Source organism: Heptranchias perlo, chromosome 32, assembly GCF_035084215.1.
Source record: "Heptranchias perlo isolate sHepPer1 chromosome 32, sHepPer1.hap1, whole genome shotgun sequence".
Lineage (NCBI taxonomy): Eukaryota > Metazoa > Chordata > Chondrichthyes > Hexanchiformes > Hexanchidae > Heptranchias > Heptranchias perlo.
The window spans coordinates 27,419,016-27,445,679 of record NC_090356.1 but is presented as its reverse complement, the minus strand read 5'-3'; the positions used below and the strand labels follow the sequence as shown (position 1 = coordinate 27,445,679).

The 26,664-nt window shown below is 41.8% G+C and overlaps 1 protein-coding gene across 1 annotated transcript in view; it reads left to right on the top strand.

Annotated features, from left to right (window-relative positions):
• The window catches only part of LOC137300799 (nephrocystin-4), a 142,676-nt gene that overhangs the window by 94,198 nt on the left and 21,814 nt on the right, over nucleotides 1-26,664 (top strand). The window contains exons 7-8 of the mRNA XM_067970058.1: nucleotides 14,367-14,522; nucleotides 24,694-24,830. Of these exons, the coding sequence (XP_067826159.1) occupies nucleotides 14,367-14,522; nucleotides 24,694-24,830 (293 nt within the window). The remainder of the gene's footprint in view (nucleotides 1-14,366; nucleotides 14,523-24,693; nucleotides 24,831-26,664) is intronic.

Below are 26,664 nucleotides of genomic sequence, written 5' to 3'. Positions count from 1 at the left end.
CCCCTTGGAGCATCTTTGCATCTTCCTCACAACTCACATTCCCACCTTGTTTTGTGTCATCAGCAAACTTGGAAATATTACATTTGGCCCCCTCATCCATATCATTGATATAGCTTGTGAATAGCTGGGGCCCAAGCACCGATCCCTGCGGTACCCCACTAGTCACAGTCTGCAAACCTGAAAAAGACCTGTTTATTCCTACTCTCTGTTTTCTGTCTGTTAACCAATTCTCAATCCATGCCAGTATATTACCCCCAATTCCATGTGCTCTAACTTTGTTCACCAACCTCCTGTGTGGGACCTTATCGAAAGCCTTCTGAAAATCCAAATACACCACATCCACTGGTTCCCCCTTATCTATTCTACTAGTTACATCCTCAAAGAACTCCAATCGGTTTGTCAAACATGATTTCCCTTTCATAAATCCATGTTGACTCTGCCAAATCCTGTTATTATTTTCGAAGTGTCCCGTTATCACATCCTTTATAATAGATTCTAATAACCCGAGTACTGAAGGGCGCCTCCAGACTCACCCAGCCTAATCCCACATTCCACAAGATTAAAGTCCCCTATGATTACTGCATTACCTTTGTTGCAAGCTCCTATTATTTCATGATTAATACTCTGTCCAACGGTATAGCTACTATTAGGGGGCCTGTAAACTACTCCCAACAGTGTTTTTCTGCCCCTTGTTATTTCTTATTTCCACCCATACTGATTCTACCTCCTGATCTTCTGAGCCAAGATCCTTTCTCACCACTGTCCTTATGTTATCCTTTCATTATTAGGGCTACACCCTCTCCTTTTCCATTCTGCCTGTCTTTTCAAAATGTCATGTACCCTGAAATATTTAGTTCCCAACCTTGGTCACTTTGCAACCATGCCTCTGTAATGGCTATTAGATCAAACCCATTTATCTCTTTGTGCAACTAATTCATCTATCTTGTTACGAATGCTCCGTGCATTCTGATAGAGCCTTTTTAATTTTGAATTGTTACCTTTTTTTCCTGCTTTGACCTTACTTGTTGATGCTCTATTATTGGTAAACTCTCTGTCCCTACCTGCCACACTTTGTTTATCTTTACCCAAATCACTACACTGCTCTGTTGCCCTGACTTTTCTCATTAGATTTCTAAATTACCCCTCGTTTTTTTCCCTCTTTCTTCCCCCCACCCTCCCTTTTCTTCCCTCAGTAACCTAGGATGCATCCCATCTGGACCAGGTGACTTTTCTACTTTGAGTACTGCCAATCTTTTAAGTATCTCCTCTTTATCTATTTTTATCCTATCCAATATCGCTATTACTTCCTCCTTTACTGCTACAATGGCAGCATCCTCTTCTCTAGTGAAGACGGATGCAAAGTACTCATTTAGTGCCTCAGCCACACCCTCTGCCTCCACAAGATCTCCTTTTTTCCTCCATGACAGCTGCCAGGGAATCTGGCACACACTTGCATGAGTCTCTTCTTATAGTTGCACACCAGCTGTGCCTTAATTCAATGAAACCCTTTTCGGTTGATGAAAACTCCTGGCTCATGTGGTGGTCCTCGGGTTGCCACGTGAGTGCACTCGATTGTGCCCTGCACCTGTGGGAAGCCAGCCAGAGAGGCGAAATGCACTGTCTGCTCATTCTGGCTATTGTTGTCACGGGGGAAGTTCACATAAGTGGGTGCCCTGGCAAACAATCCATCTGTTACGTGCCATATACACTTTACGTGCAGACGACTGACATACCCTGGAGATGTCACCGTGGCGCCTTGGTCTGATCCAGAGGCAATGAGATTGAGGGCAGTGGTGACTTTTATTGTGACGGGCTGCAGATATCTGCAACCTCCTGCCGACTCAATGTGAGCCTGCATAGGCACTGCACCTCAGAGAGGTCCAGGAAGCCCAGCCTCTGCATGTATAGCCTCCCACATGTGTAGTGCCGCCTGCGGCCTCGGTCCCTCTGTTGTTACCCTCTCAGCTGTTCTCCACTCAGCTCTTCTCTCTGCTGTTTTCCAGATCTTTGTTCTGCACCTCTCTCTTGTGCACCTGCAGATCCCACCACAGCATGACGCGGCTGCCGTGGATGGTCATTTTCCTCCTCCTCAGATGTCCTCTGGAATAGACCCATTGCGCCACCCCCATCCTGATCTTGTCAGCTTGAAAGGCTCCAAAGTTTTGCTAAAGCTGAGAACTCTCAGCCAAACGTTTGCCTGAGAGAACTGAGAGACCAGCTGCAATAACTGACCTTTTACTCAGACGGGGCAATCACAGGCTTAAAAAAATAAATTAACTGCGGCTGAATCTTGCCTCCGTTTCACAGAGATTTAGAATTGCCGGGAAACCCGTGCTGGAAACGTTAAATTCAATTTTGTGTCAAACTCAGTTGAAAAAAAGCTACCTCAACGACCATAATTGTCCCGCTAACGACTCGCCCGCTGGCACTAATTGGGGACGCGACCTCAGCCATTTGGTTCTGCGTGTGTATCCAAACGCACCCACATTAAACCCGGAAGTGGGCGCATTGGAGCCAGGTTGTGGTCGCGATTGAAAAACCTACTATTTTCACCTCCCACCCGACTCCAATCCACCCGTTCTTGAGGGTTAAAATTCTACCTATGGCATCTGCGCAAATGAGTTATTACACAATAGTAGTATTCAATCAGTCTGCATGTGATGGGTTAGATTCCTTCATTTAAAAGCAATTGTTCAACTGTCACCGAAGGGTATTTTATAGGAAGTACCCTGGAATGCATTGAGTATGTCTAACAGAGAGCTATTTAAGAGATATTTAAAGTGCATTACGAATGTTACTTTGAGTTACTATAATGCAGACAGAAAGAGCGAGTCACACCAAATAAAGGACCCTATTTAAAATAAGGACGGTTTTAAAAGATTTCTTTCTGTTAATGAGAAAGCAGAATTTGAAGTGAATTTTGGCACCAGTGGGAGACAGTAAGGTAAATTTTGCGATGTTCCACCTTGGGAGTAGAGCCGTAGAAAATTTGCCCTGATGTTTCGAATTGAATTTCCATTCTGTATTTTTTTTTCAATTTCAGAGTTTAGAATATTAAAAGTAATTTATGGTTATTAAGGCCCCAAGAATCTGCGGACTGAGTATAGGCCATTCAGCTCACTCAGTTTGTTCCAACCAGCAAATTGGTGCAATTAGTCAGGTTGATGGAAATATATATTATCTTCTCATTTCATATCCCTCAGAATGTAACCTATACACACTTTCATAATCTGGGTGTGTATTTCCTCAGTTTCCTATTTCTAGTGATAAAATAGATGAGCAGTATCCCCACTTGATCCACATGTTTACTTTATTGCTCGAAGTCACTAACAGAGGGAAAATTAAGAACCCCTGAGTTTTTTTTGACAGAATCTGCAAACTAGGTGGCAGTGTTATTGCCCAGGTCTGAGGAAACTAAATTATGACTGAAACAACCTTAAAGAGGCTTTTCCTCAACTATTTTTATTTAGTTTGCAGTTTTTCTGATTTATTTTTGTTTCCTTTTTTTTTGCACTGTATTGCAGTTCAATTCTGATTGCTAGCATCTACCCCATAGTTTAAAAATTGAATCCCATCTCTCATTCTTTATTTTGTAAAGGAGAATAATTTGCTCTAAGTTTGTCTTTTGAAGTGCAGTGAATGAAGGCTGAGATTCATAAGACCATAAGAGGTAGGAGCAGGAGTAGGCCATTCAGCCCCTCGAGCCTGCTCCGCCATTTAATGAGATCATGGCTGATCTGATTTTTACCTCCACTCCACTTTCCCGCCCTTTCCCCATATCCTTTGACTCCCTTGCTGATCAAAAATTTGTCTAACTCAACCTTGAATGTATTCAATGACATAGCCTCCACAGCTTTTTGGGGTAAAGAATTCCAAAGATTCACAACCCTCTGGGAGAAGAAATTCCTCCTCATTTCCGTCTTAAACGGGCGACCCCTTATTCTGAGACTATGCCCCCTAGTTTTAGATTCCCTCATGAGGGGTAACATCCTCTCAGCATCTACCCTATCGAGTCCCCTCAGAATCTTGTATGTTTCAATAAGATCTCCTCTCATTCTTCTAAACTCCAATAGGTATAGACCCAACCTGTTCATTCTTTCCTCATAAGACAACCCTTCCATACCCGGAATCAACCTAGTGAACCTCCTCTGAACTGCCTCCAATGCAAGTATGTCCTTCCTTAAATTAGGGTACCAGAACTGTACGCAGTACTCCAGGTGTGGTCTCACCAGCACCCTGTACAGTTGTAGCATGACTTCCCTGCTTTTATACTCCATCCCCCTAGAAATAAAGGCCAATATTCCGTTTGCCTTCCGGATTACCTGCTGCACCTGTATGTTGACTTTTTGTGTTTTATCTACGAGGACACCCAGATCCCTCTGTACCGCAGCATTTTGTAGTATTTCTCCATTCAAATAATATTTTACTTTTTTATTTTTCCTCCCAAAGTGGATGACTTCACATTTTCCCACATTATATCCCATCTGCCAAATTTTTGCCCATTCGCTTAACCTGTCAATATTGCAGACACTTTGTGTCCTCATCGCAACTTGCTTTTCCACCTATTTTGTATCATCAGCAAAATTGGCCACAATACACTCTGTTCCATCATCCAAGTCATTGATATATATTGTAAATAGTTGAGGCCCCAACACTGAGCCCTGCGGCACCCCACTAGTTACAGATTGCCATTTTGAAAATGACCCTTTTATCCCGACTCTTTGTTTTCTGTTAGTTAGCCAATCCTCTATCCATGCCAGTATATTACCCCCAACACCATGAGCTCTTATCTTGTGCAGTAATCTTTTATGTTGCACCTTATTGAATGCCTTTTGGAAATCCAAATATACTGCATCCATTGGTTCCCCTTTATCCACCTTGCCCGTTACTTCCTCAAAGAACTCTAATAAATTTGTCAGACATGATTTCTCCTTCATAAAACCATGTTGCCTCTCCTTGATTGTATTATGTGCCTCCAAATGCCCTGCTACTACTTCCTTAATAATACATTCTAACATTTTCACAATGACAGATGTTAGGCTAACTGGTCTATAGTTACCTTCTTGAATAGGGGTGTTACGTTTACGGTTTTCCAATCTGCTGGGACCTTTCCAAAATCTAGTGAATTCTGAAAGATTACAACCAATGCATCCACTATCTCTATAGCCACTTCCTTTAAGACCCTCGGATGCAAGCCATCAGGTCCAGGGGACTTGTCAGCCTTTAGACCCATTAGTTTACCTAGTACTTTTTCTCTAGTAATAGTGATTGTTTTTAGTTCCTCCCTCCCCTTTGCCCCTTGATTTTCTACTATTATTGGTATGTTATTAGTGTCTTCTACTGTGAAGACAGATACAAAATATCTGTTCAATTCCTCTGCCATTTCCTTGTTTTCCGTTATTATTTCCTCAGTCTCATCCTCTAAGGGACCAATGTTTACTTTAGCTACCCTCTTCATTTTTATATACTTGTAGATGCTTTTACTGTCAGTTTTAATATTTTTTGCTAGTTTACTCTCATAATTTATTTTCTCCCTCTTTATTATTCTTTTGGTCATCCTTTGCTGGTTTTTAAAGTTTTCCCAATCTTCAGGCTTACCAGAAATCTTTGCCATTTGTATGCTTTTTCTTTTACCTGATACCATCCTCGACTTCCTTAGTTAGCCATGGTTGGTTCATCCTTTTTGTGGAGTCTTTCCTCCTCACAGGGATATATTTTTGTTGCGAGTCATAAAATATCTTTTTAAATGTTTGCCACTCCTTATCCACCATCATACCATCTAATCTGTTTACCCAGTCCACTTCAGCCAATTCCACCCTCATTCCTTTATAATTGCCCATATTTAAGTTTAATACAGTAGTTTCAGACTCAAGACCCTCGCTCTCAAACTGGATATGAAATTCTATCATGTTATGATCACTGCTTCCCAAGGGATCCTTTACTTTGAGATCATTAATTAATCCTGTTTCGTTACCCATTACCAGATCCAAAATGGCCTGTTTCCTGGTTGGTTCCCCGATGTGTTGGTCTAAGAAACAGTCCCTAATACAATCTATGAACTCCTCCTCAGGGCTATTTTTGCCAATTTGATTTGTGCAATCTTTGTGAAAGTTAAAATTGCCCATGATTATTGCATTACCTTTTTTACAAGCCCCCCTTATTTCCTGATTTATATTTTGCCCTACAGTGTAGCTACTGTTATAGAGCCTATATACTACTCCCTCCAGCGATTTCTTTCCCTTGCTATTTCTTACCTACACCCAAATTGATTTGACATCTTGATCTTCTGAGCCAAGATCATTTCTCACTATTATACCAATTTCATCCTTTATTAACAGAGCTACCCCACCACCTTTACCTTTTTTCCTATCCTTCTGAAATGTTAAATAACCCTGAATATTTAGCTCCCAACCTTGGTCACCTTGCAACCACATCTCTGTAATGGCCACGAGATCATACCCATTTGTTTCTATTTGTGCCGTCAATTCATCTACCTTATTACGAATGCCGCTCGCATTCAGATAAAGAACCTTTAATTTTGTCTTTTTACCATTCTTTCCTACTCCGGCCCCATTTGCTAGTGCACTTCTATGTTTGTGCGCTCTGTCCCTTCCTGACACACACTGTTTATCATTACCCCCATCACTTTCCTGTACTACTTCTTTGTCTTTTCTCTTTATCAATCTAAACTTTGCCCCACCTGAGACCTCCCCCCATCTATTTAATTTAAAGCATTCTCTACCATCCTAGTTATTCGGTTTGCCAGAACACTGGTTCCAGCATGGTTCAGATGAAGTCCGTCCCAATGGAACAGCTCCCTCTTTCCCCAGTACTGGTGCCAGTGCCCCATGAATCGAAACCCACTTCTCCCACACCAATCTCTGATCTGATTTACCCCTGTGCCAATTTGCTCGTGGCTCAGGTAATAATCTTGTAATTATCACCTTTGTGGTTCTGCTTTTTAATTTAATCCCTAGCTGCTCAAACACCCTCAGCAGAACCTCTTTCTTAGTCCTACCTATGTTGGTACCTATGTGGACCACGACAACTGGATCCTCCTCCTCCCCCTCCCACTCCAAGTTTCTCTCCAGCCCTGAGGAGATGTCCTTAACCCTGGAACTGGGTAGGCAACACAGCCTTCGGGACTCTCGCTCTTGGCTGCCGAGAACAGTGTCTATCCCTCTAACTATACTGTCACCTACTACAACCGCATTCCTTTTTGTTCCCCCCATTTGAATGGCCCCCTGAACCACGGTGCCATGGCCAGTATGCTCATCCTCCCTGCACTCGCCCGCAAGGGTTGCAAGAACCTTGTATCTATTGGACAAGTGCAGAGGCTGAGGCTCCTGCAATGCTACCTCCTGGATCCCCGTACCTACCTCACTCGCAGTCACACCCTCCTGTCCCAGACCACGTACGGTATTCTACAGTATTTAGTCTAAGGGGCGTGACTGCCTCCTGGATCAAAGTGTCCAGGTAACATTCTCCCTGATGCTTCGCAATGTCTGCAGCTCGGACTCCAGCTCCTCAACTCGGAGCCGAAGTTCCTCGAGCTGCAGACACTTATCGCAGATGTCGTTGCCCTGGACAAAACTGTCCAGTAGCTCCCACATGTTGCAGCTGCAACACATCTCCTGCCCTGTCATAACTATTTTATTTATTTAATTGATTACTACAATGCCAATCAAATTATTTTTAGGTTGAACCAAGTACCGGCCTTGTTTAATTTATTAAATTAAGTTTAGTTTTTTTAAAAAAAAATTTAGTTTTATGCTATAAGTGTTGGACTGGAAAAATAGGCTTGTGAACAGAAATCCAAAACCTCCAGCCTCCCCTTACCTAACCTGATATATATATATTGAAGAATGATTAGCCACTCCTATCCTCACATACATAAGTAGTTAAATCGCAAATGTAGCATTTAGGTAGCAGCAAAGCATGATTGGATACTTGACCATTATGGGAGCAGTTCGTAACTCACACTGTAAAAGCTGACAAAGGCAGGTTTGTTGGACTTATGGCCACCACCTCGCTTATCCCCAGAACACATTAAGGAATGTTTACCCAAGGCCGAGGCTGACATTGTTTATCCTAACCAGCTTACTTCGGATGATTAAGGGAGGAGCGGTGGATATCTCCAAGGTCACCCCAGCACAAAAGGGAGTGAGGGATGAGCTGATCAGGACTTTGTGAAGACCCTCGGTGTAGTCTCAATGTCTGGGACTTGTGTTTACTGATAAGGGTCCTCCTCAGGAATGTGAGGTGTTTAATGTCATGGGATGATCAAGGTAGCCCCTGACAAGTGAGTGGCAGACTATACCACGCAATGAAACCCACTGTAGTTACGTAAACATGTACCCCCACCTTTCACAGCAGGTGGGTGTTGCTTATTGAAAGGTATAAACATGCTTGTAGTGCTGATGTTCCTTTGAGAGTTAGGTGCGAGCTTTAGGAAGCTTACCACTCTCCCTTTGTGCACAAAGCTTTCTAATAAACTTTAACTTTGTCAGCAGTTCCGTCTCCGTCTGGTTTTGCTCCAAAAATTTGAGTCTAACATAGGTTACTTAGCCCACAGTCCTAAGAAAGAAGAAAACAGAAGAGCTACTCACCACTAACCACCTACCTGCCTTACCTGCGACGTTACACTGCAGTTTTGTTTTGTTGTTGCTGTGACCCGCTCTTGGTACACTCCTCTCTGCTGACTAATCAAATGCACCTCACCCCTTACTGCACTGAATCCCCTCACTCACCAAATTCCCGATTATAGACTTTGTTGAAACCAGACTCCGTCGATAGCTGCTACTCCGTGCTCCCTCACTCCTTTTGCTGTTCTCCTTTGTACCCTTCCTGATGAACTAGTGTCCAACTGGAACTGTTGTAATCAAAAATAATTTCAAGTGCAATTTCACTAGGTATCATAGCTGTGCAATTCATTGTGTGTTAAAACTCTGCACTTGTTTCTAAGAAATATAACTTATGTACCAATTCATAAAACTATTTGCAAGTTCACATGAATGGAGGATTTGTTATATGGAGAGAGGGGACAGAGGAGATTTACGAGGATGTTGCCAGGACTGGAGAATTTTAGCTATGAGGAAAGATTGGATAGGCTGGGGTTGTTTTCATTGGAACAGAGGAGGATGAGGGGTGATTTAATTAAGGTGTACAAAATTATGATGGGCCTAGATAGAGTGGATAGGAAGGTTCTGTTTCCCTTAGCAGAGAGGTCAGTGACCAGGGGGTATAGGTTTAAAGTAATTGGTAGAAGGATTAGAGGGGAGCTCTGGAGAATTTTTTTCACCCACAGGGTGGTGGGTGTCTGGAACTCACTGCCTGAAAGGGTGGTAGAGGCAGAAACCCTCAACCTGTTTAAAAAGTACTTGGATGTGCACCTGAAGTGCCGTAACATACAGGGCCATGGACCAAGTGCTGGAAAGTGGGATTAAGCTGGATAGCTCTTTTTCGGCCGGCACAGACACGATGGGCCTAATGGCCTCCTTCAGTGCCGTAACTTTCTACGATTCTATGATTTATAATGAAATCCTAATGTCCAATAGAAAAATACATTTGAGCTACTGCAGCTGTTTTGAAACAATCAAAAATCCCTTGTTTTGAATTCATGGGATATTCTCACTCATTTTAAACTGCGTCTTATAGTAATCTATATGGAATATGTATATTTTGCCATTTCAAATAGGCAGTAAGGAAAGACAATTGAACAAAATATTCTTCAAACAAAAAAAAATAAACATTTATAGGGCTTGTGCTTCAGTCTTTGTGAACTTTATTTTTATTGAATCTTTACGTACTAGCATTATTAGATTTAAAAAAAACTAGCCTTCTTCCCTTTCCTCCCCTTGTCCGTGACTCCTTGGTGTGGTACAATTCCATGGGTGCCCCTTTCCCTCCGTTACCTCACCCAAGTGGCAATTCCTCACGAATGTACTTGGACAGAGTGCTGGAAAGCAGTTCAACCATGCAAGGCATCACAGGTCGATCTTGTTCTCACTTTTGCGCACTTCCATCAGTAGTGACTGGAAAACGAATAAGAGCGGGGACCCTGGCTGATTTTCCCCGGACTAGACCAGAGGCATTGAGACCAGCCGTAGTGCCCCTACTGGCACTACTGGAGATCAGCAATCGAACTTGGAACCTTCTGGACTGGATAGTCAAACTACGTGCTTCGTTTGCTATGTGGTCAAATTTAATTAATTTTTATTAAGTGCTAGGAAATTTTATACAATTTATTACTGAAAATAACCTTGTGAGTTGATGCTTCTTTAATCAAGACACGTACGACATCAAATAAGTAAGTCACTGTCAATGTGATTTATTAAAAGTAACAGAGTCATTATCCTCCATTGTAAATAATTCTGCCATAGCTGACAGCAATTTATAAGACAGCATTCCAATTTTGTGGTTGAGATGATGAATATGAACACGTCAAGCTTTTCTCTTGCACTCTATATGGTCATCGGAACCCACTGATTTGGGTTCTGTCTTGTTATTTATTGACCATTGTCCAGTATCCTTTACATTACTTGAGGTGATGTATGTTGGAGAATTTGATTTCAATTACTTGCCGCGTTCTATGTTCAGCTATAAAATAGTTGTGACATGAGGCCTATGTATGATCTTAAACTGTTCATTCGTTTAACTGTTTAAAATGTCATTGGCTCTTTCGATGAGAATGGAAAATATCTGATAATATGCACTGACTGCATTCTGGAATCTCACCTCTTTTCATCGAGTAAAGTTGAATATGGATCTCACCATGTATTGAAATTTATTGCTTGGCCTTTTTATTGTTCCCATCAGTTTGCCTGCTTCCTCTCCTGACACATGCTGGGGTTTAGTTCCACGGGTATTGGCAATACTCTGGTACCTCAGTGGCACAATGTGTTGATCGGTATTCAATCATGGGGTCATCGCTGATTATCCTGTCTTCACTCTACGTTCACACAGCTGCCCTTCCCAGCATGGGTCACTGGATAGCAGGAAGCATATCCAATCCTCACCCCAGCCCAGGGCTGCCTTGGACAATTATAATTTCCATGCTGCTGTCCCTGGCTGAGATCAGTTAACTGGGGATTGAATCTATGATCTTCCTGGCTTGCTCAGCATCACACTGGGCAGTGCATTCACCCACAAGGCCATGGGTGGAACTTATTCATTGCTTCTTCAACTTGCGTGTTGAAAAGATAAACTTGAACCAAGAATGGAATTATAAATGTTAGATGATATCACCCCAGAAAATGTTTCTAATGGGACATGCAGATTTCATGTAGCTGCTTTTTGACTGTCACAAAAGAATATATTTTTTCTCTGCTTTTTAAAAACCATTCTGTTGTGTGGAAGCAGTATGAGCTATTAAAATATCTCCCAACTTCCCAACAAATAATTTATTTTAAATGAGGTGGGAATCTCTTCAAATGTTTGACCTTCATCCACTTCCAGTGTTAGCAGCATTGAATATTCAAATACTTACCTAAAACCTAATACTAACCTAAAACAATCAAAGCGTAAGTGATCCTTCAGAGCTGATAATTTTAATTAGAGGGTATCTCCCTTTAGTAGTCTGGGCAGTGGAAAAGTTATGCTGGCTAGTATTTACTACCTTTGCCATTTTGGCTGCTCACCGATTGACTATAATTCTTCTGATATGAGGGTTACGCAGAATGATAATCCTTTCGGTGCTTCTGCTTTACTGGGTCTGTTTGTTGTTCATTCAACAACAACAACAACAACAACAACATCTTGCATTTATATGGTACCTTTCAGGTAAAATGTCCCAAGGAGCCTCACAGGAGCGTAATCAGACCAAAAAAAATAGACACCAAGCCAAAAAGGGAGACATTACGGAGGGAATTCCAGGGCTTAGGGCCAGAGCTGACGGCACGGCCACCAATGGAGGGGTGAACGGCCAGGGATGCACAAGGGCCAGAATTGGGGGAATGCAGAGATCTCAGAGATTTGTAGGGCTGGAGGAGGTTACAGAGATAGGGAGGGGTGAGGCCATGGAGGGATTTGAAAACAAGGATGAGAATTTTAAATTTGAGGCATTGATGGACCGGAACCCAATGTAGGTCAGTGAGCACAGGAGTGATGAGTGAACGGGACTTGGTGCGAGTTAGGATACGGACAACAAAGATTTGGATGAGCTCAAGTTTATGGAGGGTAGAAGATGGGAGACTGGCCAGGAGAGCATTGAAGTAGTTGGGTCCGGGGGTAACAAAAGCATGGATGAGGGTTTCAGCAGAAGATAGGCTGAGACAGGAAAGGCAACGGGTGATATTACGGCGATGGAAGTAGGCGATCTTAGTGATGGAGAGGATATGGGGTCGGAAACCTAGCTCAGGGTCATACAAGACGCCAAAGATGTTATTAGTCTGGTTCAGCCTGAGACAGTGGCCAGGGAGGGGGATGGAATTGGTGGCTAGGGAATGGAGTTTATGGCAGGGGCCGAAGACAATGGCTTTGTTCTTTCCAATATTTAATTGTAGGAAATTTCTGCTCATCCAGTACTGGATGTTGGACAAGCAGCGTGACAGCAGAAGCAATGGAGGGGTTGAGAGTGGTGGTAGCAGATCAACATCTCTGCGCCACTCTTCCTCTTTTATATCTGATGTTGGTTGCAGCTATTCGTAGGTATGCTGGGCTTCACTCCATGATACAGAGACCCAGAGTGCAAATGTGGGGACCGCCTTGCAGCACAAACTGTGGAACTGAAGGCCTTAATCCAACAGCAGATACACCCACATTTCTCCTTTGATGCCATTAGGTTCCTGTAGCTCTGGCCTTTGATATTTAGTAGTACGTCTGGTGACTTAGGTCCGCAATCAGCTGCACGCCTGTAATGTAAAAGGACCCGGGTATTCAAGTGCCAGCTTCACTCTTAAATATAATTCCATACAGGTTTTCACAATGTACGGAAGCACTGTGTAGCTGTCAGACTCTTAATTTACATCATTAGCATAATAATTAATTTACTTGATGTGGGAATTTTAGCCTAGAGCCTTTTTTTTCTTGTCCTTTGTTTCTGATGCTGGCAACAGCACAGCATGTCGTCTACTGCCGTGGCCACTTCAACATTCTCTCCACTCTCTTTGAAGAGCATCAGTCACCTCAAATCCTGTTTCATAATCTTTAAAAAATATTATGAATGATTTCCGAGAGCTGCATTACCTGCTCCTCATTAAGATCGTGCCCTCTCTGTGTATGGGGTACAAACACGCGCTCATGACTGGCCTAAGAATGTAAACAAGTGGTAATTATTTTTGTTCACAAATCCTGAAACTTCAAAAGGGATGCTGCAAGATAAAAGGGCTTATTATTCAGATAGCATCTGGTGTGTATCCCCCGTGACTAATTATATAAAAAAAAGATTAAAAGCTTGCCACGAGCAGTTGCCATTTCATTTGGGACTATTCTGTCATCATTTCAGGACTCTCCGCTGGCCACTCTTCTAGTGGGGTAATGAGAGCTGAAGCTTAGTAACAGAAATTCAGCACCCAAGGCTTGGTAATGCTGGAAAGATAGCAGCTATAATTGAAATGCCAGCCGTTTAGTGATAAGGCTTTCTTCTTTTTCTTTCTTTATTTTCCAAATTAGTCACGAGGATGTATTTGACAGACAAATGCCATCCTAACTCTGTTACAACTTGAAAATTAGATTGATTTGAAATAAATAAACAGAAAATGCTGTTCATGTACAGTAGGTCCTTTAGCCTCTGGAATGGAAAAAAGATGGGTTAAAGTGTTGGAACCGTTCCTCAGAACATGTATTTCAGGGGCTCCATATTTTTATCAATACTACTGATTTTTTTTTTCTGTGTGCAGCGATTTGCACATGAGAATATGGTATTGGAGATTGATAGTTTTTACCTAGAGACAGTGATTCATTTCTAATGCTAACACCAAGTTGTCAAGGAGGCTTTCAATTTTTGAAGGTGCTGTTCTGACTTTACTTGAGGGCTCCGTGTGTAAATGCAATGGGGTGCGGTAGAGCAATTCGGATGAACAAGGCCCCAGGTTTGATTCCGAACTATGCTGAGTTACTGGATTTTGATTGTGATATTCCCCACAGTCAAATAGCCAATAGTTAGTGTCCAGGCTGAAACATTAATGTGTCTGAATAGCAGGTGAATTGTAAAAAGTAGCAGTAACACTAATCTGCTTACTAGTGTTATGACAAAGTGTAAGTATTGCATCCTATTTCACCAGTGCCCCAGTGTAAATGGGATATAACACTCTTGTAAATTAGTTCGGGAAAACGATTAAAGGTATATTCTGGACTTTAAGGAAGCAATACATGTTTTTGATTAACAGATAATACTTAACTGATGTAATTCTCTTTTTCTGTTTTAGAGAATAAGTTAATGACGTTGATTGAGGGCAGCTGTATTTTTTACACATTATGGATTCATCTTCCCTTGGAGGGGGTTAGTCACCTCATCCCTGAAAACATGTTGGTGTCTGGGTCAGAAACAATTCCAGGTGTGGCTGCACCTTTTAGTCAGACAAGTAAGTAACAGAAACCATTGTACTCACTGGCTGCAGACAACTGCTGGAGTCTGAAGCAGGCTATGTAACTATTTTAGATTTTATTTCAATTAAATGTCTCAACTTAATTCCTGTGGGCAAGGCTCTTGCGCACTTTCTGTGCTCGCTCTAGCACACTTAGCGCACTACAATGTTCAGTAATTATGAAGGTGTGTTATTTTCTCAGCTTGTCATGTTGGTAGCACTATCAGCTCTGAGTCAGTGGGCTGTGGGTTCAAACCTTACTCTAGGATCTCAGCACATAATCTAGGCTGATATGTCAGTGGAGTATTGAGAGAATGCAGCATTGTTGGAAGTGCTGTCTTTCAGATGAAAAGTCAAACTGAAGCCCTTCTGCCTATTCCGTGGCATTATTCGAAGAAAGAGTAGGGAATTCTCCCAGTCTCCTGGCCGACATTCTTCCTGCAACCAGCGCTACCAAAAACAGATAATTGATAATTTATCTCATTTCTGTTTGTGGCATCTTGTGTGCAAGCTCGTTGATGTGCACTTCAGAAATACTCCATTGACTGTGAAGTGCTTTGGGATGTCCTGAGGATGTGAAGGTGCTAGATAAATGCAAATTCTATCTTTGTTTCTTTATGATTTAATGGAAATGAAATTCCTTTGAAATATGTGGTTTGCTGAACTCGCAGGTCCCAATGTTTGCTTCATCGAGATTTGTTCTCCAAACAAATCAGTCATCCAAATTTCTATAATTTTGTGCTTATAAAGATGAGGGACGTCAGTATTGGAGAAAGGGAGCTTGCTTCTTTATTTTGCATCCTCCATACACCATTGGGAGTATAGCCTAGCTCGATAGATTTTGGAGAAACCATGTGCTGAGCATGTACTTAAAATGTTGCAGAAAGTGGTGGTCTCTTTCTCTTTAGTTGCAAGACTCAGCAGCCTCTCTTTTGTCTTTGTACTCTTTCAGCACCCCCACTGCTCCCTCCCATTCTCTGTGTGCTCCGTCAACTGCCAAACCCACTCTCTGTGCTGCTTGTTCAGTGGCCCTGATCGTATACACGCTCCTTCAGCAGTACTGCCCTGCTCCTCTGGATCTCTGTGCTCCTTGTGCATTGTACCTCCAATGAAAAGAAGTAAGAGAGGAAAGAGAGTCAAGGGAAGCAGAATGATTAGAAATAGGAACAGGATTATAGAAGGAAAGAGAGAAACAGAAAGGAACTGAAGAACACATGGAAAAGAGGAGGATGAGGAGAGAAAGAAACAGTATAGGGATTTCTGCTGAGAGAAACAGAAGGGCAGGTGAAGGAAAGAGGGAGAAGGAAGGAGAGAAAAAACATGGAAAGTAAGAGCAAAAGAGAGAGAAAAGCAGAAGTGAAAGAGGAGTAGGAGAGAGAGGGAAACATAGGAAGTAATAGTAGGAGCAAAGAGGTGCAAACAAAGGGAAGGACAGAGAGAGAGAAACAAAACAGAAGGAGAGAGAGAAAAATAAGAGCAGGGGAAGCTTACAACTAACCATTGATTATTTCTCTCTGCCTCTGAGCTAAGCTAAGAATTTTACTCCACAAAATGAGATTTGCAGTGATAAACTTAGGTTCATTCTCATAAACTTGCACTTCACTGTTAGTTTGAATCTAAGCTGTGTCCTGGAATGCAGAGAGCTGTGACAGGCACTGGAATATTCATACTTGTCATCGTTATTCAAGCTTATCTCTAAATTATAGTACCAAACGCAACCTATAGGCCTTGACTGTTCTTACATTTGTCCTTGTTATTTCTGCAACAGTGATCAATTATAAAAATGATCACAATTGATGCTCAGTCATGAGGAACACAAACCTGATAAATAAACTTTGCACTAAGGTGCCTTGCTTTCTTTGACCTGAAAAAAATATTGCTTCATTTACACTGAGAATCAGTGCTATAAGTTCATGCTCAGCAATCAGGACTGCGTGGGAGGCTTAAGTAGAGCTGCTGGACAGTTCTATAGTTTGTGAATTGGATTATTTTTTGTCCGTGCTGTGCATGTCAGGTGCAGTTTTTGTACATGGAGTGTGTATGCATAAACCATTGTGCATTTTATTTGGGAAGTTTGAATTAAGGCAACAAGAGTAGATGATTTGCAATAAGGCAAGATATGAAGTGAGGCGCTTGCAGTGGTTGACAGGTGGGAGCAGGGCTCAGTTGCATGTTCACAGGCAGTTTATAGTCAATCTAAAATCAAATTTTTGAATAAATTTGACCTTTGTTTGCTACTGGCAAAGTGATATATAGTTTTAATTTTTTTTTTGCCTCTTTTCTCTTGCTCCCCACTGCTACTGGAGAGTATCGAGTACTCCAACAAGACTCAATAGAGCTGGGGCACGAGGCACACTCCAGTACTTTGCCTAAGTAGTCATTCTTCACATCTGAACCTAGATGTTGGAAGTCATCACAACTGAATCCAAACTTGTTCTCCCCAAAGTTTTCCAAAAGGAGTAATTAGATAGCAATCAGGAATGAGAACCCTGGCTATTTTCTTTCTCCCCTCCTCCCTATGCCATGGGCACTGATACTAATTGTAGCACCTCTACTTCTACCCTGGTTGAGATCAGCTAACTCAGCTAAGACCAGGAATTGAACCTTCCAGTCTATGTGGCTCAGTAATATGCTGACTTTACAACACAGCCAGAAAAGTTGCTGCTTTTTCTTAAACTGAAGCTCAATGAGGGTTTCAACCTTAACTATAAATACTTCTATCAGAATGAAGCAAACTGCAAGGTTTCTTGTGAACAATTATACCCAAGATCTGAGTAAACTCACCAATAAAAGATCTAACTATTTTTAAGAAATACCACTTTCAATCAGAAGCAGAAACAAAGTTGCTCTCCTTAAAACTGTACGCTGCCTTTGATGAAAAGTGCTGCAGTATAAACGGGGTGCTGTTAGTACCTCTGATGGAATGGAGACCGTGCTCAAGAGGTTGGCCAAAGATCTTTTGTCTTTGCACTCCCCAATTTTTACACCATTCGTCTTAACGGGCCAATAAACCTGGGCTGGATGAATGTAGAAGTGGAAAGTCCTGGTCGGGAAAGCAAACTGACAACAGCACTCGGCACCTGCAGATTGGCATTTTATCCTGGTCACTTGTGGTCTGAGCTCTCGGCCTACATAGACCAACGGTGTTATAGCAGGTAAAGCCCATGGCCACTAAAATAAAGTTGCTCACATGACTTGTAAGTTTGTGCATTGATTTAAAGTTGCAATTACAACTGGACATATGCAACCTTGTTCATGTGCAGTTGCCTCAGTGTTGCATCTTTACTCTGAATTTCATCCTCCAATCTTAACACAATCGTAACACATTCATAATATAAACATACCATTACAAAGGCCTTTTCTCAGGAATAAACTCCTCCACAGTCAGCAAATGATGAAAGCACCTCTGTTGGAACAGGAACTAATTGATACAATTAGAGTTTCTTTTATGTTATAATGATGAGCAAAATGGGGATTAAATATCCAAGGGTAATCCAGAAGATAAATAATTCTACGAGCTCCCTGCTTGGGTGTCTGCTATCTGAACTCATCCTGGTTGCTGCTGCAGCTTGTTCTCTTACATATTACTCCCACTTCCTGTGAGCGTAACCTCTGCCTCTAAGTACATGTTGTGCTGTCAGCAGACTGTCCAAACATTCTTCTGTTGCTGCACTCCCATCAGTGGAGTCCTGTCACCTCCATGGAAGAGGTGGCAAAAATGAACTATGCATTTGTTCATTAATCACTGAGGCTACATTTGCAAAGTTATAGTACTCCAGGGAAGCCAATGTACACTCTCCTCACCCTCCATATCTCCCGATATTCCAGGGCCAGGCCAGCTTTCTCCATGTTGGGGTGGTCTTATGTAGAGAAAGCTATTTTTTTAAATTGGAAAGCCATGGAAATCTATGACGTCAGTCCCAGTCTAATATACGAGCAAAATCTTATATCTATCAGTGGAGGATTGGTGACAACTGAATTTAAAGTTACACGTCTTCATGAAAGAGTGACAAGACTTTTTTTTAAGAAAGAGAAAAGTTTCAGACAGCATTACTTTTGTCATAATGATATCACATACAAGTAACACAGTCATGTATTTCAACAAGATTTATATTACTATATTATAAAATAAATGGGAAATGTTTCCCAAACACTTTGTTTCCAAAGTTGGCACTCTGTTTTGTGTTTGTCACATGATCACAAGTAATAATATTACAGATGAGGAAGGCTTTTCAACCCATCTCACCTCATCCATCCAAAAAGACGCTAAAGTTCCCCCATTGCAGCATCCAATAGTTCTTAAATGATTTCAGGATTTTTGCCTCCACTATTTTATCCAGGAGTCCATTCCATATATTAATTACATTTTGTGTGAAGAACTCCCTGACACCAATCCTAAATTAGCCTTTTCTAGTTTGAACCTGTGTCACCTCGTTCTGCTCTCCCAATCCATTTCAATAGATTTACCTTATCCATTCCTCTTCAAGATTGCCTCTCAGATGCCTCCTTTCCAGGCTGAAAAGCCCAAGTTTCTCCAGTCTCTCCTCGTAATTGTATCTCTACTGCTAACAATCAACATTATGGCTCTTCTCTAAACTCTCTCCAATGCCACAATGTCTCCCTTGCGACCAGAACTGGACACAGTACTCAAGGTGTGCTCTGCATTGGTTGGACATGTTGAGTGTTGAGTCTGCTAAGAGTCCTAGGTCTCTTTCAACTTCACCTGTAGCTTTTTCAGCACCATTCACGGAGGATGTATGTCACTCTTTTTGCTTCCTATGTGCAGTACTTGCTTGCATTAATTTCATCTGCCATTATTCTGACCACATTGATATTTTGTCCAACTCATTTTGTAATTTCTGAGCTGCCTCTTCTGATTCCTGTGTCCCTCCTTGTTTGGTATCTACAAATTTGACCAATTTGCGTTGGGTTTCTGAGTCCAAGTCATTGATGTAAATTAGAGACAGCCGTGGTCCCAATACAGAGTCCTGAGGCACCCTACTTGGGAAGTACCTTCCTCAAACAAGTCAAAAAGTTTGGTTGGGCAGGATCTTCCCTTTCTGAATCCATGTTGACTGCCCTCTTGCTGTTGAAGTACTGAAATACTTTCTATTATATTTACTCTGCTGTTAAAAAAGTATACGGGATCCTTGGCTTTATAAACAGAGAGTACAACAGCAAGAAAGTTATGTTAAACCTTTATAAATCATTGGTTAGGCCTCAGCTATAGTATTGTGTCCAAGTCTGGGCACCACAGTTTAGGAAGGATGCCAAGGCCTTAGAGAAGGCACAGAGGAGATTTACTAGAATGATGCCAGGGATGAGGGACTTCAGTTACGTGGAAGAAGCTGGGATTGTTCTCCTTAGAGCAGAGAAGGTTAAGGGGAGATTTAATAGAGGTGTTCAAAATCAAGAAGGGTTTTGATAGAGTAAATAAGGAGAAACTGTTTCCAGTGGCAGAAGGGTCGGTAACCAGAAGACACAGATTTAAGGTAATTGGCAAAAGAACCAGAGGCGAGATGAGGAGAAATTTTTTTATGCAGCGAGTTGTAATGATCTGGAATGCACTGCCTGAAAGGATGGTGGAAGCAGATTCAATAACAACTTTCAAAAGGGAATTGGATAAATATTTGAAGGGGAAAAAAATTGCAGTGCTTTGGAGAAAAGGCAGGGGAGTGGGACTAATTGGATAGCTCTTTCAAAGAGCTGGCACAGGCACGATGGGCCGAATGGCCTCCTTCTGTGCCATATAATTATGATTCTATGATTTCACATCTGCAGCTATGCTCTTTTCCAGATTACTGTTTGTTCCTCTGATCACCTTTTTGACATGTTTCTGCATGTTCCTCTATTAATTCTAGTGAATTCCATTAATTGCAGGAAATTGATGTGTTTATTAATCCAGTTTGAGCTTTCTGCTTCTAGGATTGTATTTATCCAACGTGCTCAACGTTATATCTTTAATTGTATGATACTTGTCCTGGTATATACCTGATTCTGAATTCCTGAATCCCAGAAACATGTTAAACTTAATCATTGTATGATTGCTGTCCCTTAATAGTGCCATAATTTGATTTCCCTGTACATTGTCTCAGTCATTTCCAAATATCAGGTTAAGATGAGCACTGCCTCTCATGGCTCCCTGTTCTTCAATCAGGTTTTTGGTTTGTGTTATTTTTTTATTTATTTTACCCCTCCTGAATCATAATATTTTGTTAGCATTTAGTTCCACAGGTGCCTGCGGCCCTCCAGTACTTCATCCAAGTAATTCATGTGCGAGCTTAGACAATTAGTGTTGGTAGGCTATTTGACTGTGGGGAACATTGCAGCCCTAGCTCACTGGAGTCCTCTGCTGATGTCTGCATAGCAGCATTTCTAGGAGGAGGTACTGTATTTAAAAAAAAAGTTTAATTCTTGTTTTCTACCATATAACATTTTGTTTAGTGTTACTTTTGTCTGCTTTTTATTCTTGCTGGTTTTAAACATTTTCTTTTTAAAGCTTTTGGTATAGACTTGCATACACTAATGGAGCTTTGCAACATGAAGTGTTTAAATACACATCAGAGATTGCAACAGTTTACATTGAGTTACATCAAAACTACAGCACAGAAACAGGCCATTCGGCCCAACTGGTCAATGCTGGCGTTTATGCTCCACATAAGCCTCCTCCGTCTCTACTTCATCTAACCCTATCAGCATTCCCTTTTATTCCTTTTTCCCTCATGTGCTTATTTAGTTTCCCCTTTAATGCATCTATGCTATTTGCCTCAACTTCTCCTTGTGGTAGAGCGTACTATATTCTTACCACTCTATGGATAAAGAAGCATCTCCTGAATTCCCTATTGGATTTATTAGCGACTATTTTACATTTATGAACTCTAGTTTTGGAATTCCCCCACAAGTGGAAACATTTTCTCTACGTCTCCCCTATCATTGTCTTAAAGACCTCTATCAGGTCACCCCTCAGCCTTCTCTTTTCTGGAGAAAAGAGCCCCAGCCTGTTCAGCCTTTCCTGATAAGGATGTCCTCTCAGTTCTAGTATCAATCTTGTGAATCTTTTTTGTGCCCTCTCCAATGCTTCTACGTTTTTTCTACAATATGGAGACCAGAACTGTGCAGAATGCAAGTTTGCACTGCACATTGATTTGGTGCAGGAAAAACTTGTCAGAAAATGATAGTGAGGTGAGGGGGGGGTTTACATGTATATTTATGGCACTAAACATACGTTGAGGTGGGTAAACTATCAGCCTACTCTTGACAGATGTAATGTTAGTCTTAGCAGTCACATCAGCAGAAACTGCTGGTATCTATGTAAATATAAAAATCTCATGGGCACTCCAAAAGACTATTTCTGGGAGTAGCTTTTGTTGATTTTATGAATAAAAACTATTGAATTAAAAGCCGCATACTTGTGTTTATTAATTAATAATACCTGCCATTAATTCTTAGGTACATTGATTAAAATAGCAAAAAGACAAAGATGAAAATAAAATAATATTTAAAATTTTAGAGTAGAAGGTGCGTTGAAAAGCAGCCAGATGGCCCTTCCAAATGCTCTATTCCGATTGTTCTGCTGTGCATCACCAGAATTCAGGAGGAGGGGAAATCATTAGACCTCTGTTGGCTGCCTTCCTAATCGTGCCAATGGAAAAGGATTCAGAGCAAGTTGCCTTCCCTCTCAGTCAGTGGAGAAACCTAAATAGGGATGGTGTGGGGGAGAGACAGAATTGTCCCTTTTCTCCTTCAGTTTCCTTCTGATTTTTTGCCTTTGTCTCTCCTCTCCTGAAGAAGTAGTGCTTTAAATGCATCAGTGACTCCCATTGTTGGTGGGCTATTTGACTGTGGGGGCCATCACAGCAGAGGCAACATTTACACAAATACACTTTCCCACAGGGTCACTAGATAGTGATCAGGTGGAGGATCCCTGACTTGCTAAATCTCTCTCCGTAGTGTGAGGAAGCTAAGGCCAATTGTAGCATTCCCACTACCATCATAGCTGAGATCAGCTAACAACATTGACCAGGGATTGAATATCGGAACAACTCAGTCCATTTGACTCAGAAACATTCTACGCATTGACATGGAATCGTAGAAATTTACGGCACAGAAGGAGGCCATTTGGCCCATCGTGTCTGTGCTGGCCGAAAAAGAGCTCTCCAGCCTAATCCCACTTTCCAGCTCTTATTCCGTAGCCTTTTAGGTTACGGCACTTCAAGTGCATATCCATGAGCCATTGTGGGAGGTGCTGCCCTGTTTCGTTCAAACTTCCTTTCATTTATAAATATTAAATATGGTACAGCGCAAGTTTTTAAACTGAGCCTCGTGTTATGAGCTCTACAGCAGTGGGATTTGGACACTGTGGTTTATGATATACAATAGGAGTACCTTAGAAACCAGGGAGAGCAAGTATTGGAGGCAAGGAACCAAGCAGGGTTAATGAATATATATGGTGCAATGTTGTATGTTCAGACAACAGCAGCCCAAGTTGTGCTGCCTGCTTCATACACAACATTTAATAGAGATTGACAATATTGATGACTCACATGTTAATCCTTTGATCCTTCAGCTGCCTAGGCCCTAAGATCTGGAATTCCCTCCCTAAATCTCTCCGCCTCTCTACCCCTCTCTCTCCTCCTTTAAGATGCTTCTTAAAAACTAGCTCTTTGACCAAATCATCTGTGCTAATATCTCCTATGTGGCTCAGTGTCAAATTTTGTTTGATACTCGCTCCTGTGAAGCGTCTTGGGAAGTTTTACTACGTTAAAGGTGCTATATAAATGCAAGTTGTTGTTGTTGACTGCTTCTCCAGCTGTCGATCTCCAAGTGCCGTCCATCAAAATAGATGTGAAACTTTTTTTTTCATCATTACTGTTGAATATTATAGAGCAAAATTAAAGAAATGTATGGAACGAACACCTTATATTGCACTCTTCACATTGAGAATGTTTCAAAACACTGTACAGAAAATTGAACATAGGTTAGGGATGGGAAACAAAGGCAGTGTCAAAGTCAAGGTTTTAAGGAGGCTTTTGAAAGCAGGGAGGGAGGTGGTGAGGTCGGTGGATTTTGGAAAAGAGTCTCAGAAGAATAGGGAAAAATGGCTAAAGAAATAGCTACCAATGATGGGGCAGAGGGAGTGGAGAATGGGAAGTAGAATTGTATCCAATAAGTGTAGCCTGTGTGCAGCGACCTGTGGCTGGAGAATTAGGGTTACAGCAAGCAAGTGGAGTTTGCTGAGGATAGGGTGTGGGGCTTTGTACAAGAGAGATCATGGGCTGCAGCATTCTGGACTTGTAGTTTATGCAGAGTGGAGACAGAGAGTCCAGCAAGGAGGGTATTTAAGAAGCTGAGTCTCGAGATGATGAAGGCGTGGACCAGGGTCTCAGGAGGGGTGATGAGGGGTAAGGGCAGATGTAAGCAATATTTTGAAAATGGAGGAAAGTGCTTTTGGTGCAGAAGGGAACATGGCGATGGAGGATCAGCCCTGGGTCAAATGGGACCAGGGTTTAGCCTCTCCTCGTTAGGCTTAAAATGGCAGCCTGAGGGGTTGCTGGAGTCCAGGGCAGCGGCACAGAGGTGTTGCTGGGAACCAAAGAGTTTAGCTTCAGATTTACTGATGTTATGATTCATCCAGAGCTTAATAGCAGGCATGCAGCTGGAGAGGGTGGGAACAGCAGTTGACGAAGACGGAGAGGAAGTTGTTGTTAAACATTACTCACTATTTTATGAATTGACTTTTAAAAAAAAATTAGAAGTTGCTAGGTGTAATGAGCAGTTAGTGTGGTCATTTTGTCTTACATAATACTGGATAATTTAAAAACATTGTATACAGAACTTTCTTTAGGTTGCATTAACACTGTTTATTGCTGACATTGCAGATGTGCTTACATAATGTTATACACATATTCAAAATAAGAAGTATAGAATAGCAGTACTGGAACGGTGATACAAAAAGTGTTCGGCCCAAAATGGCTACTTTGTTTAATTGGGAGCAATCAGTTGTAGGAATCAAAATGGGAGTCCACTAAGTGATTGCACTGAACGGTGTTTACACTATTTATTTCAGTGTTGAAGTCCTGCTGTAGCCCCAAAAGATTAATGGCCACATGGGTGAGTGAGGTAGGCCCTTAGTTTGATTATAACTAAACAATTTGTATGTTGATTGAAGGTGATGCTTTGAAGAAATCTCATTTACTGAAGACTGTAACATGTCACTTGGACAAGTTGTCACTTCAGCTGTACCCAACGTTGGAGAAATTCGAAGAGGAGCTGGTGGAATTGCTTAATGCAGACAGACTGCTTAAGGTATGGCGGAGCAACAGTTAATCTTAGAGCTTCTGAAAATTGCTTGCTTTGTAATTACTTTATTCATCATTTTCATCTTTCACTTGCTCTCTTCATTGCATCTGTCAATGACACAGTTTGCTACAGCCAAGTAGGGCGAAGGTAATAGGTACTTCGCTTACTGCAAACTGCATAGACACATGTTGGTATGTGGGTTAGAGTGCTGCTGCAGTGTGTGCTTATCATAATTAACATTAATGTCCTTCAAAAATATCTTTTGTTAGTGATTAGCTTGCAGGATTAATAATGCTGATAATTGGCTTGGAGGATTTATTGAACCTATCTGCAGATGGGATATGAATTAAGATGGGTAGATATAGTACATGGTACTTCAGTGAATTTATCTCTACTTTGAATTTAATTTTCTTGCACGGTGAGGTTTGTATTGATTAAGGGACTAAAAATATTGTATAACTTGAGACGACTTTGAGTCTTTATCAATTAGCTATGTTTCAATATCTACCTCCTTTATCACACAGCAGCTCTGCCTGTCTCTCCCTCTGACTAGAAGCCAGCCATCTCCTCAGGTGTGCTCTTTTGAACTCCAGCAACAACAGTCAATATTACAAAGGCTTAATAACTACTTCAAGGCAATTTCCTTGATGATTTTATTGGCACTTACTTTTGAAACAAAGTATGTTAAAAAGAAGATTAGACACCTTTTTTAAAATAGGATGGACAGGCAACTTGCTCTTGATTCTCTATTCTGGATCCAGCCACGAAGAAGTGCTCAGGAAGATCCTAGGGTGACTTTGATGTCCCCTCCCTCCACAGTCAAAAGTGCCGGGTCTCCCTTTGATAGGTCCACTGATAACATTGCAGTCTGGGGATTGCAGGCGTAAACCCCAATCATACTACTGCATGGGACAGTGCATTGGAGTATTGACTCAAGATGCCACCGTGCGGCTATTCCATTGAACAATCCTCAGGAAAAGCTCAGGAGACATTTCAACCTATTGGCAGCCTTTGCCAAGGCGGAAGAGGGAGAGATCAAATGAAAAGAAGCCCAAGTTTGTTGACATGAGTCTGCAGTCAAAAAGTGACAGTGTAACCCAGCACTCGATCCCCAGTTTGGTGGGTGCTGAAGTGGAGGTGCTAATGCACAAGGAAGTTGGAAGGGTAGTGGCTCTCCTTGCCGCTCCATTGCACCTCCTCCTAGGTCAGCATTGCAGTATGCCTGCAAGATGATGGTGGTATGTTTCATGTGCAGCTGACTACAGCTCCCTATACTGCAGGACAGTTGCAGGTGTCCTTGGAGTAGAAAGCATCAGGCTAGCGTCTGAGAACATAAGAACATCAGAAATAGGAGCAGGAGTAGGCCTTACGACCCCTCGAGCCTGCTCCGCCATTCAGGAAGATCATGGCTGATTTTCTACCTCAACTCCACTTTCCCGCCCGATCCCCATATCCCTTGATTCCCTTAGAGTCCAGAAATCTATCGATCCCAGTTTTGAATATACGCAAAGACTGAGCATCTACAGCCCCCTCATCTCAGTCCTAAATGTCCGACCCCTGATGCAGTTCTTGAGACGACAGATCACCCCGTCAGAGACTGCAGATATGGTTGGTGGCATCCTGGCAGGTATTGTCAATCGAGGTATTCTTGCAGCTGATTATGGCATGCCTTCCTTTATGCAGTAGCGTGACATGCTGCAATTGGGGTGCTTCTGAGGAAGCAATTAACATTGCAGCTAGTCAGGCATTCACATATGTTAGTGGTGCCATCAGGTCTGCTGTACCAGCTTCCTTTGGGAGTAGCAGTCTCTGCATGTACTAATCGTCTACCAAGGCAAGA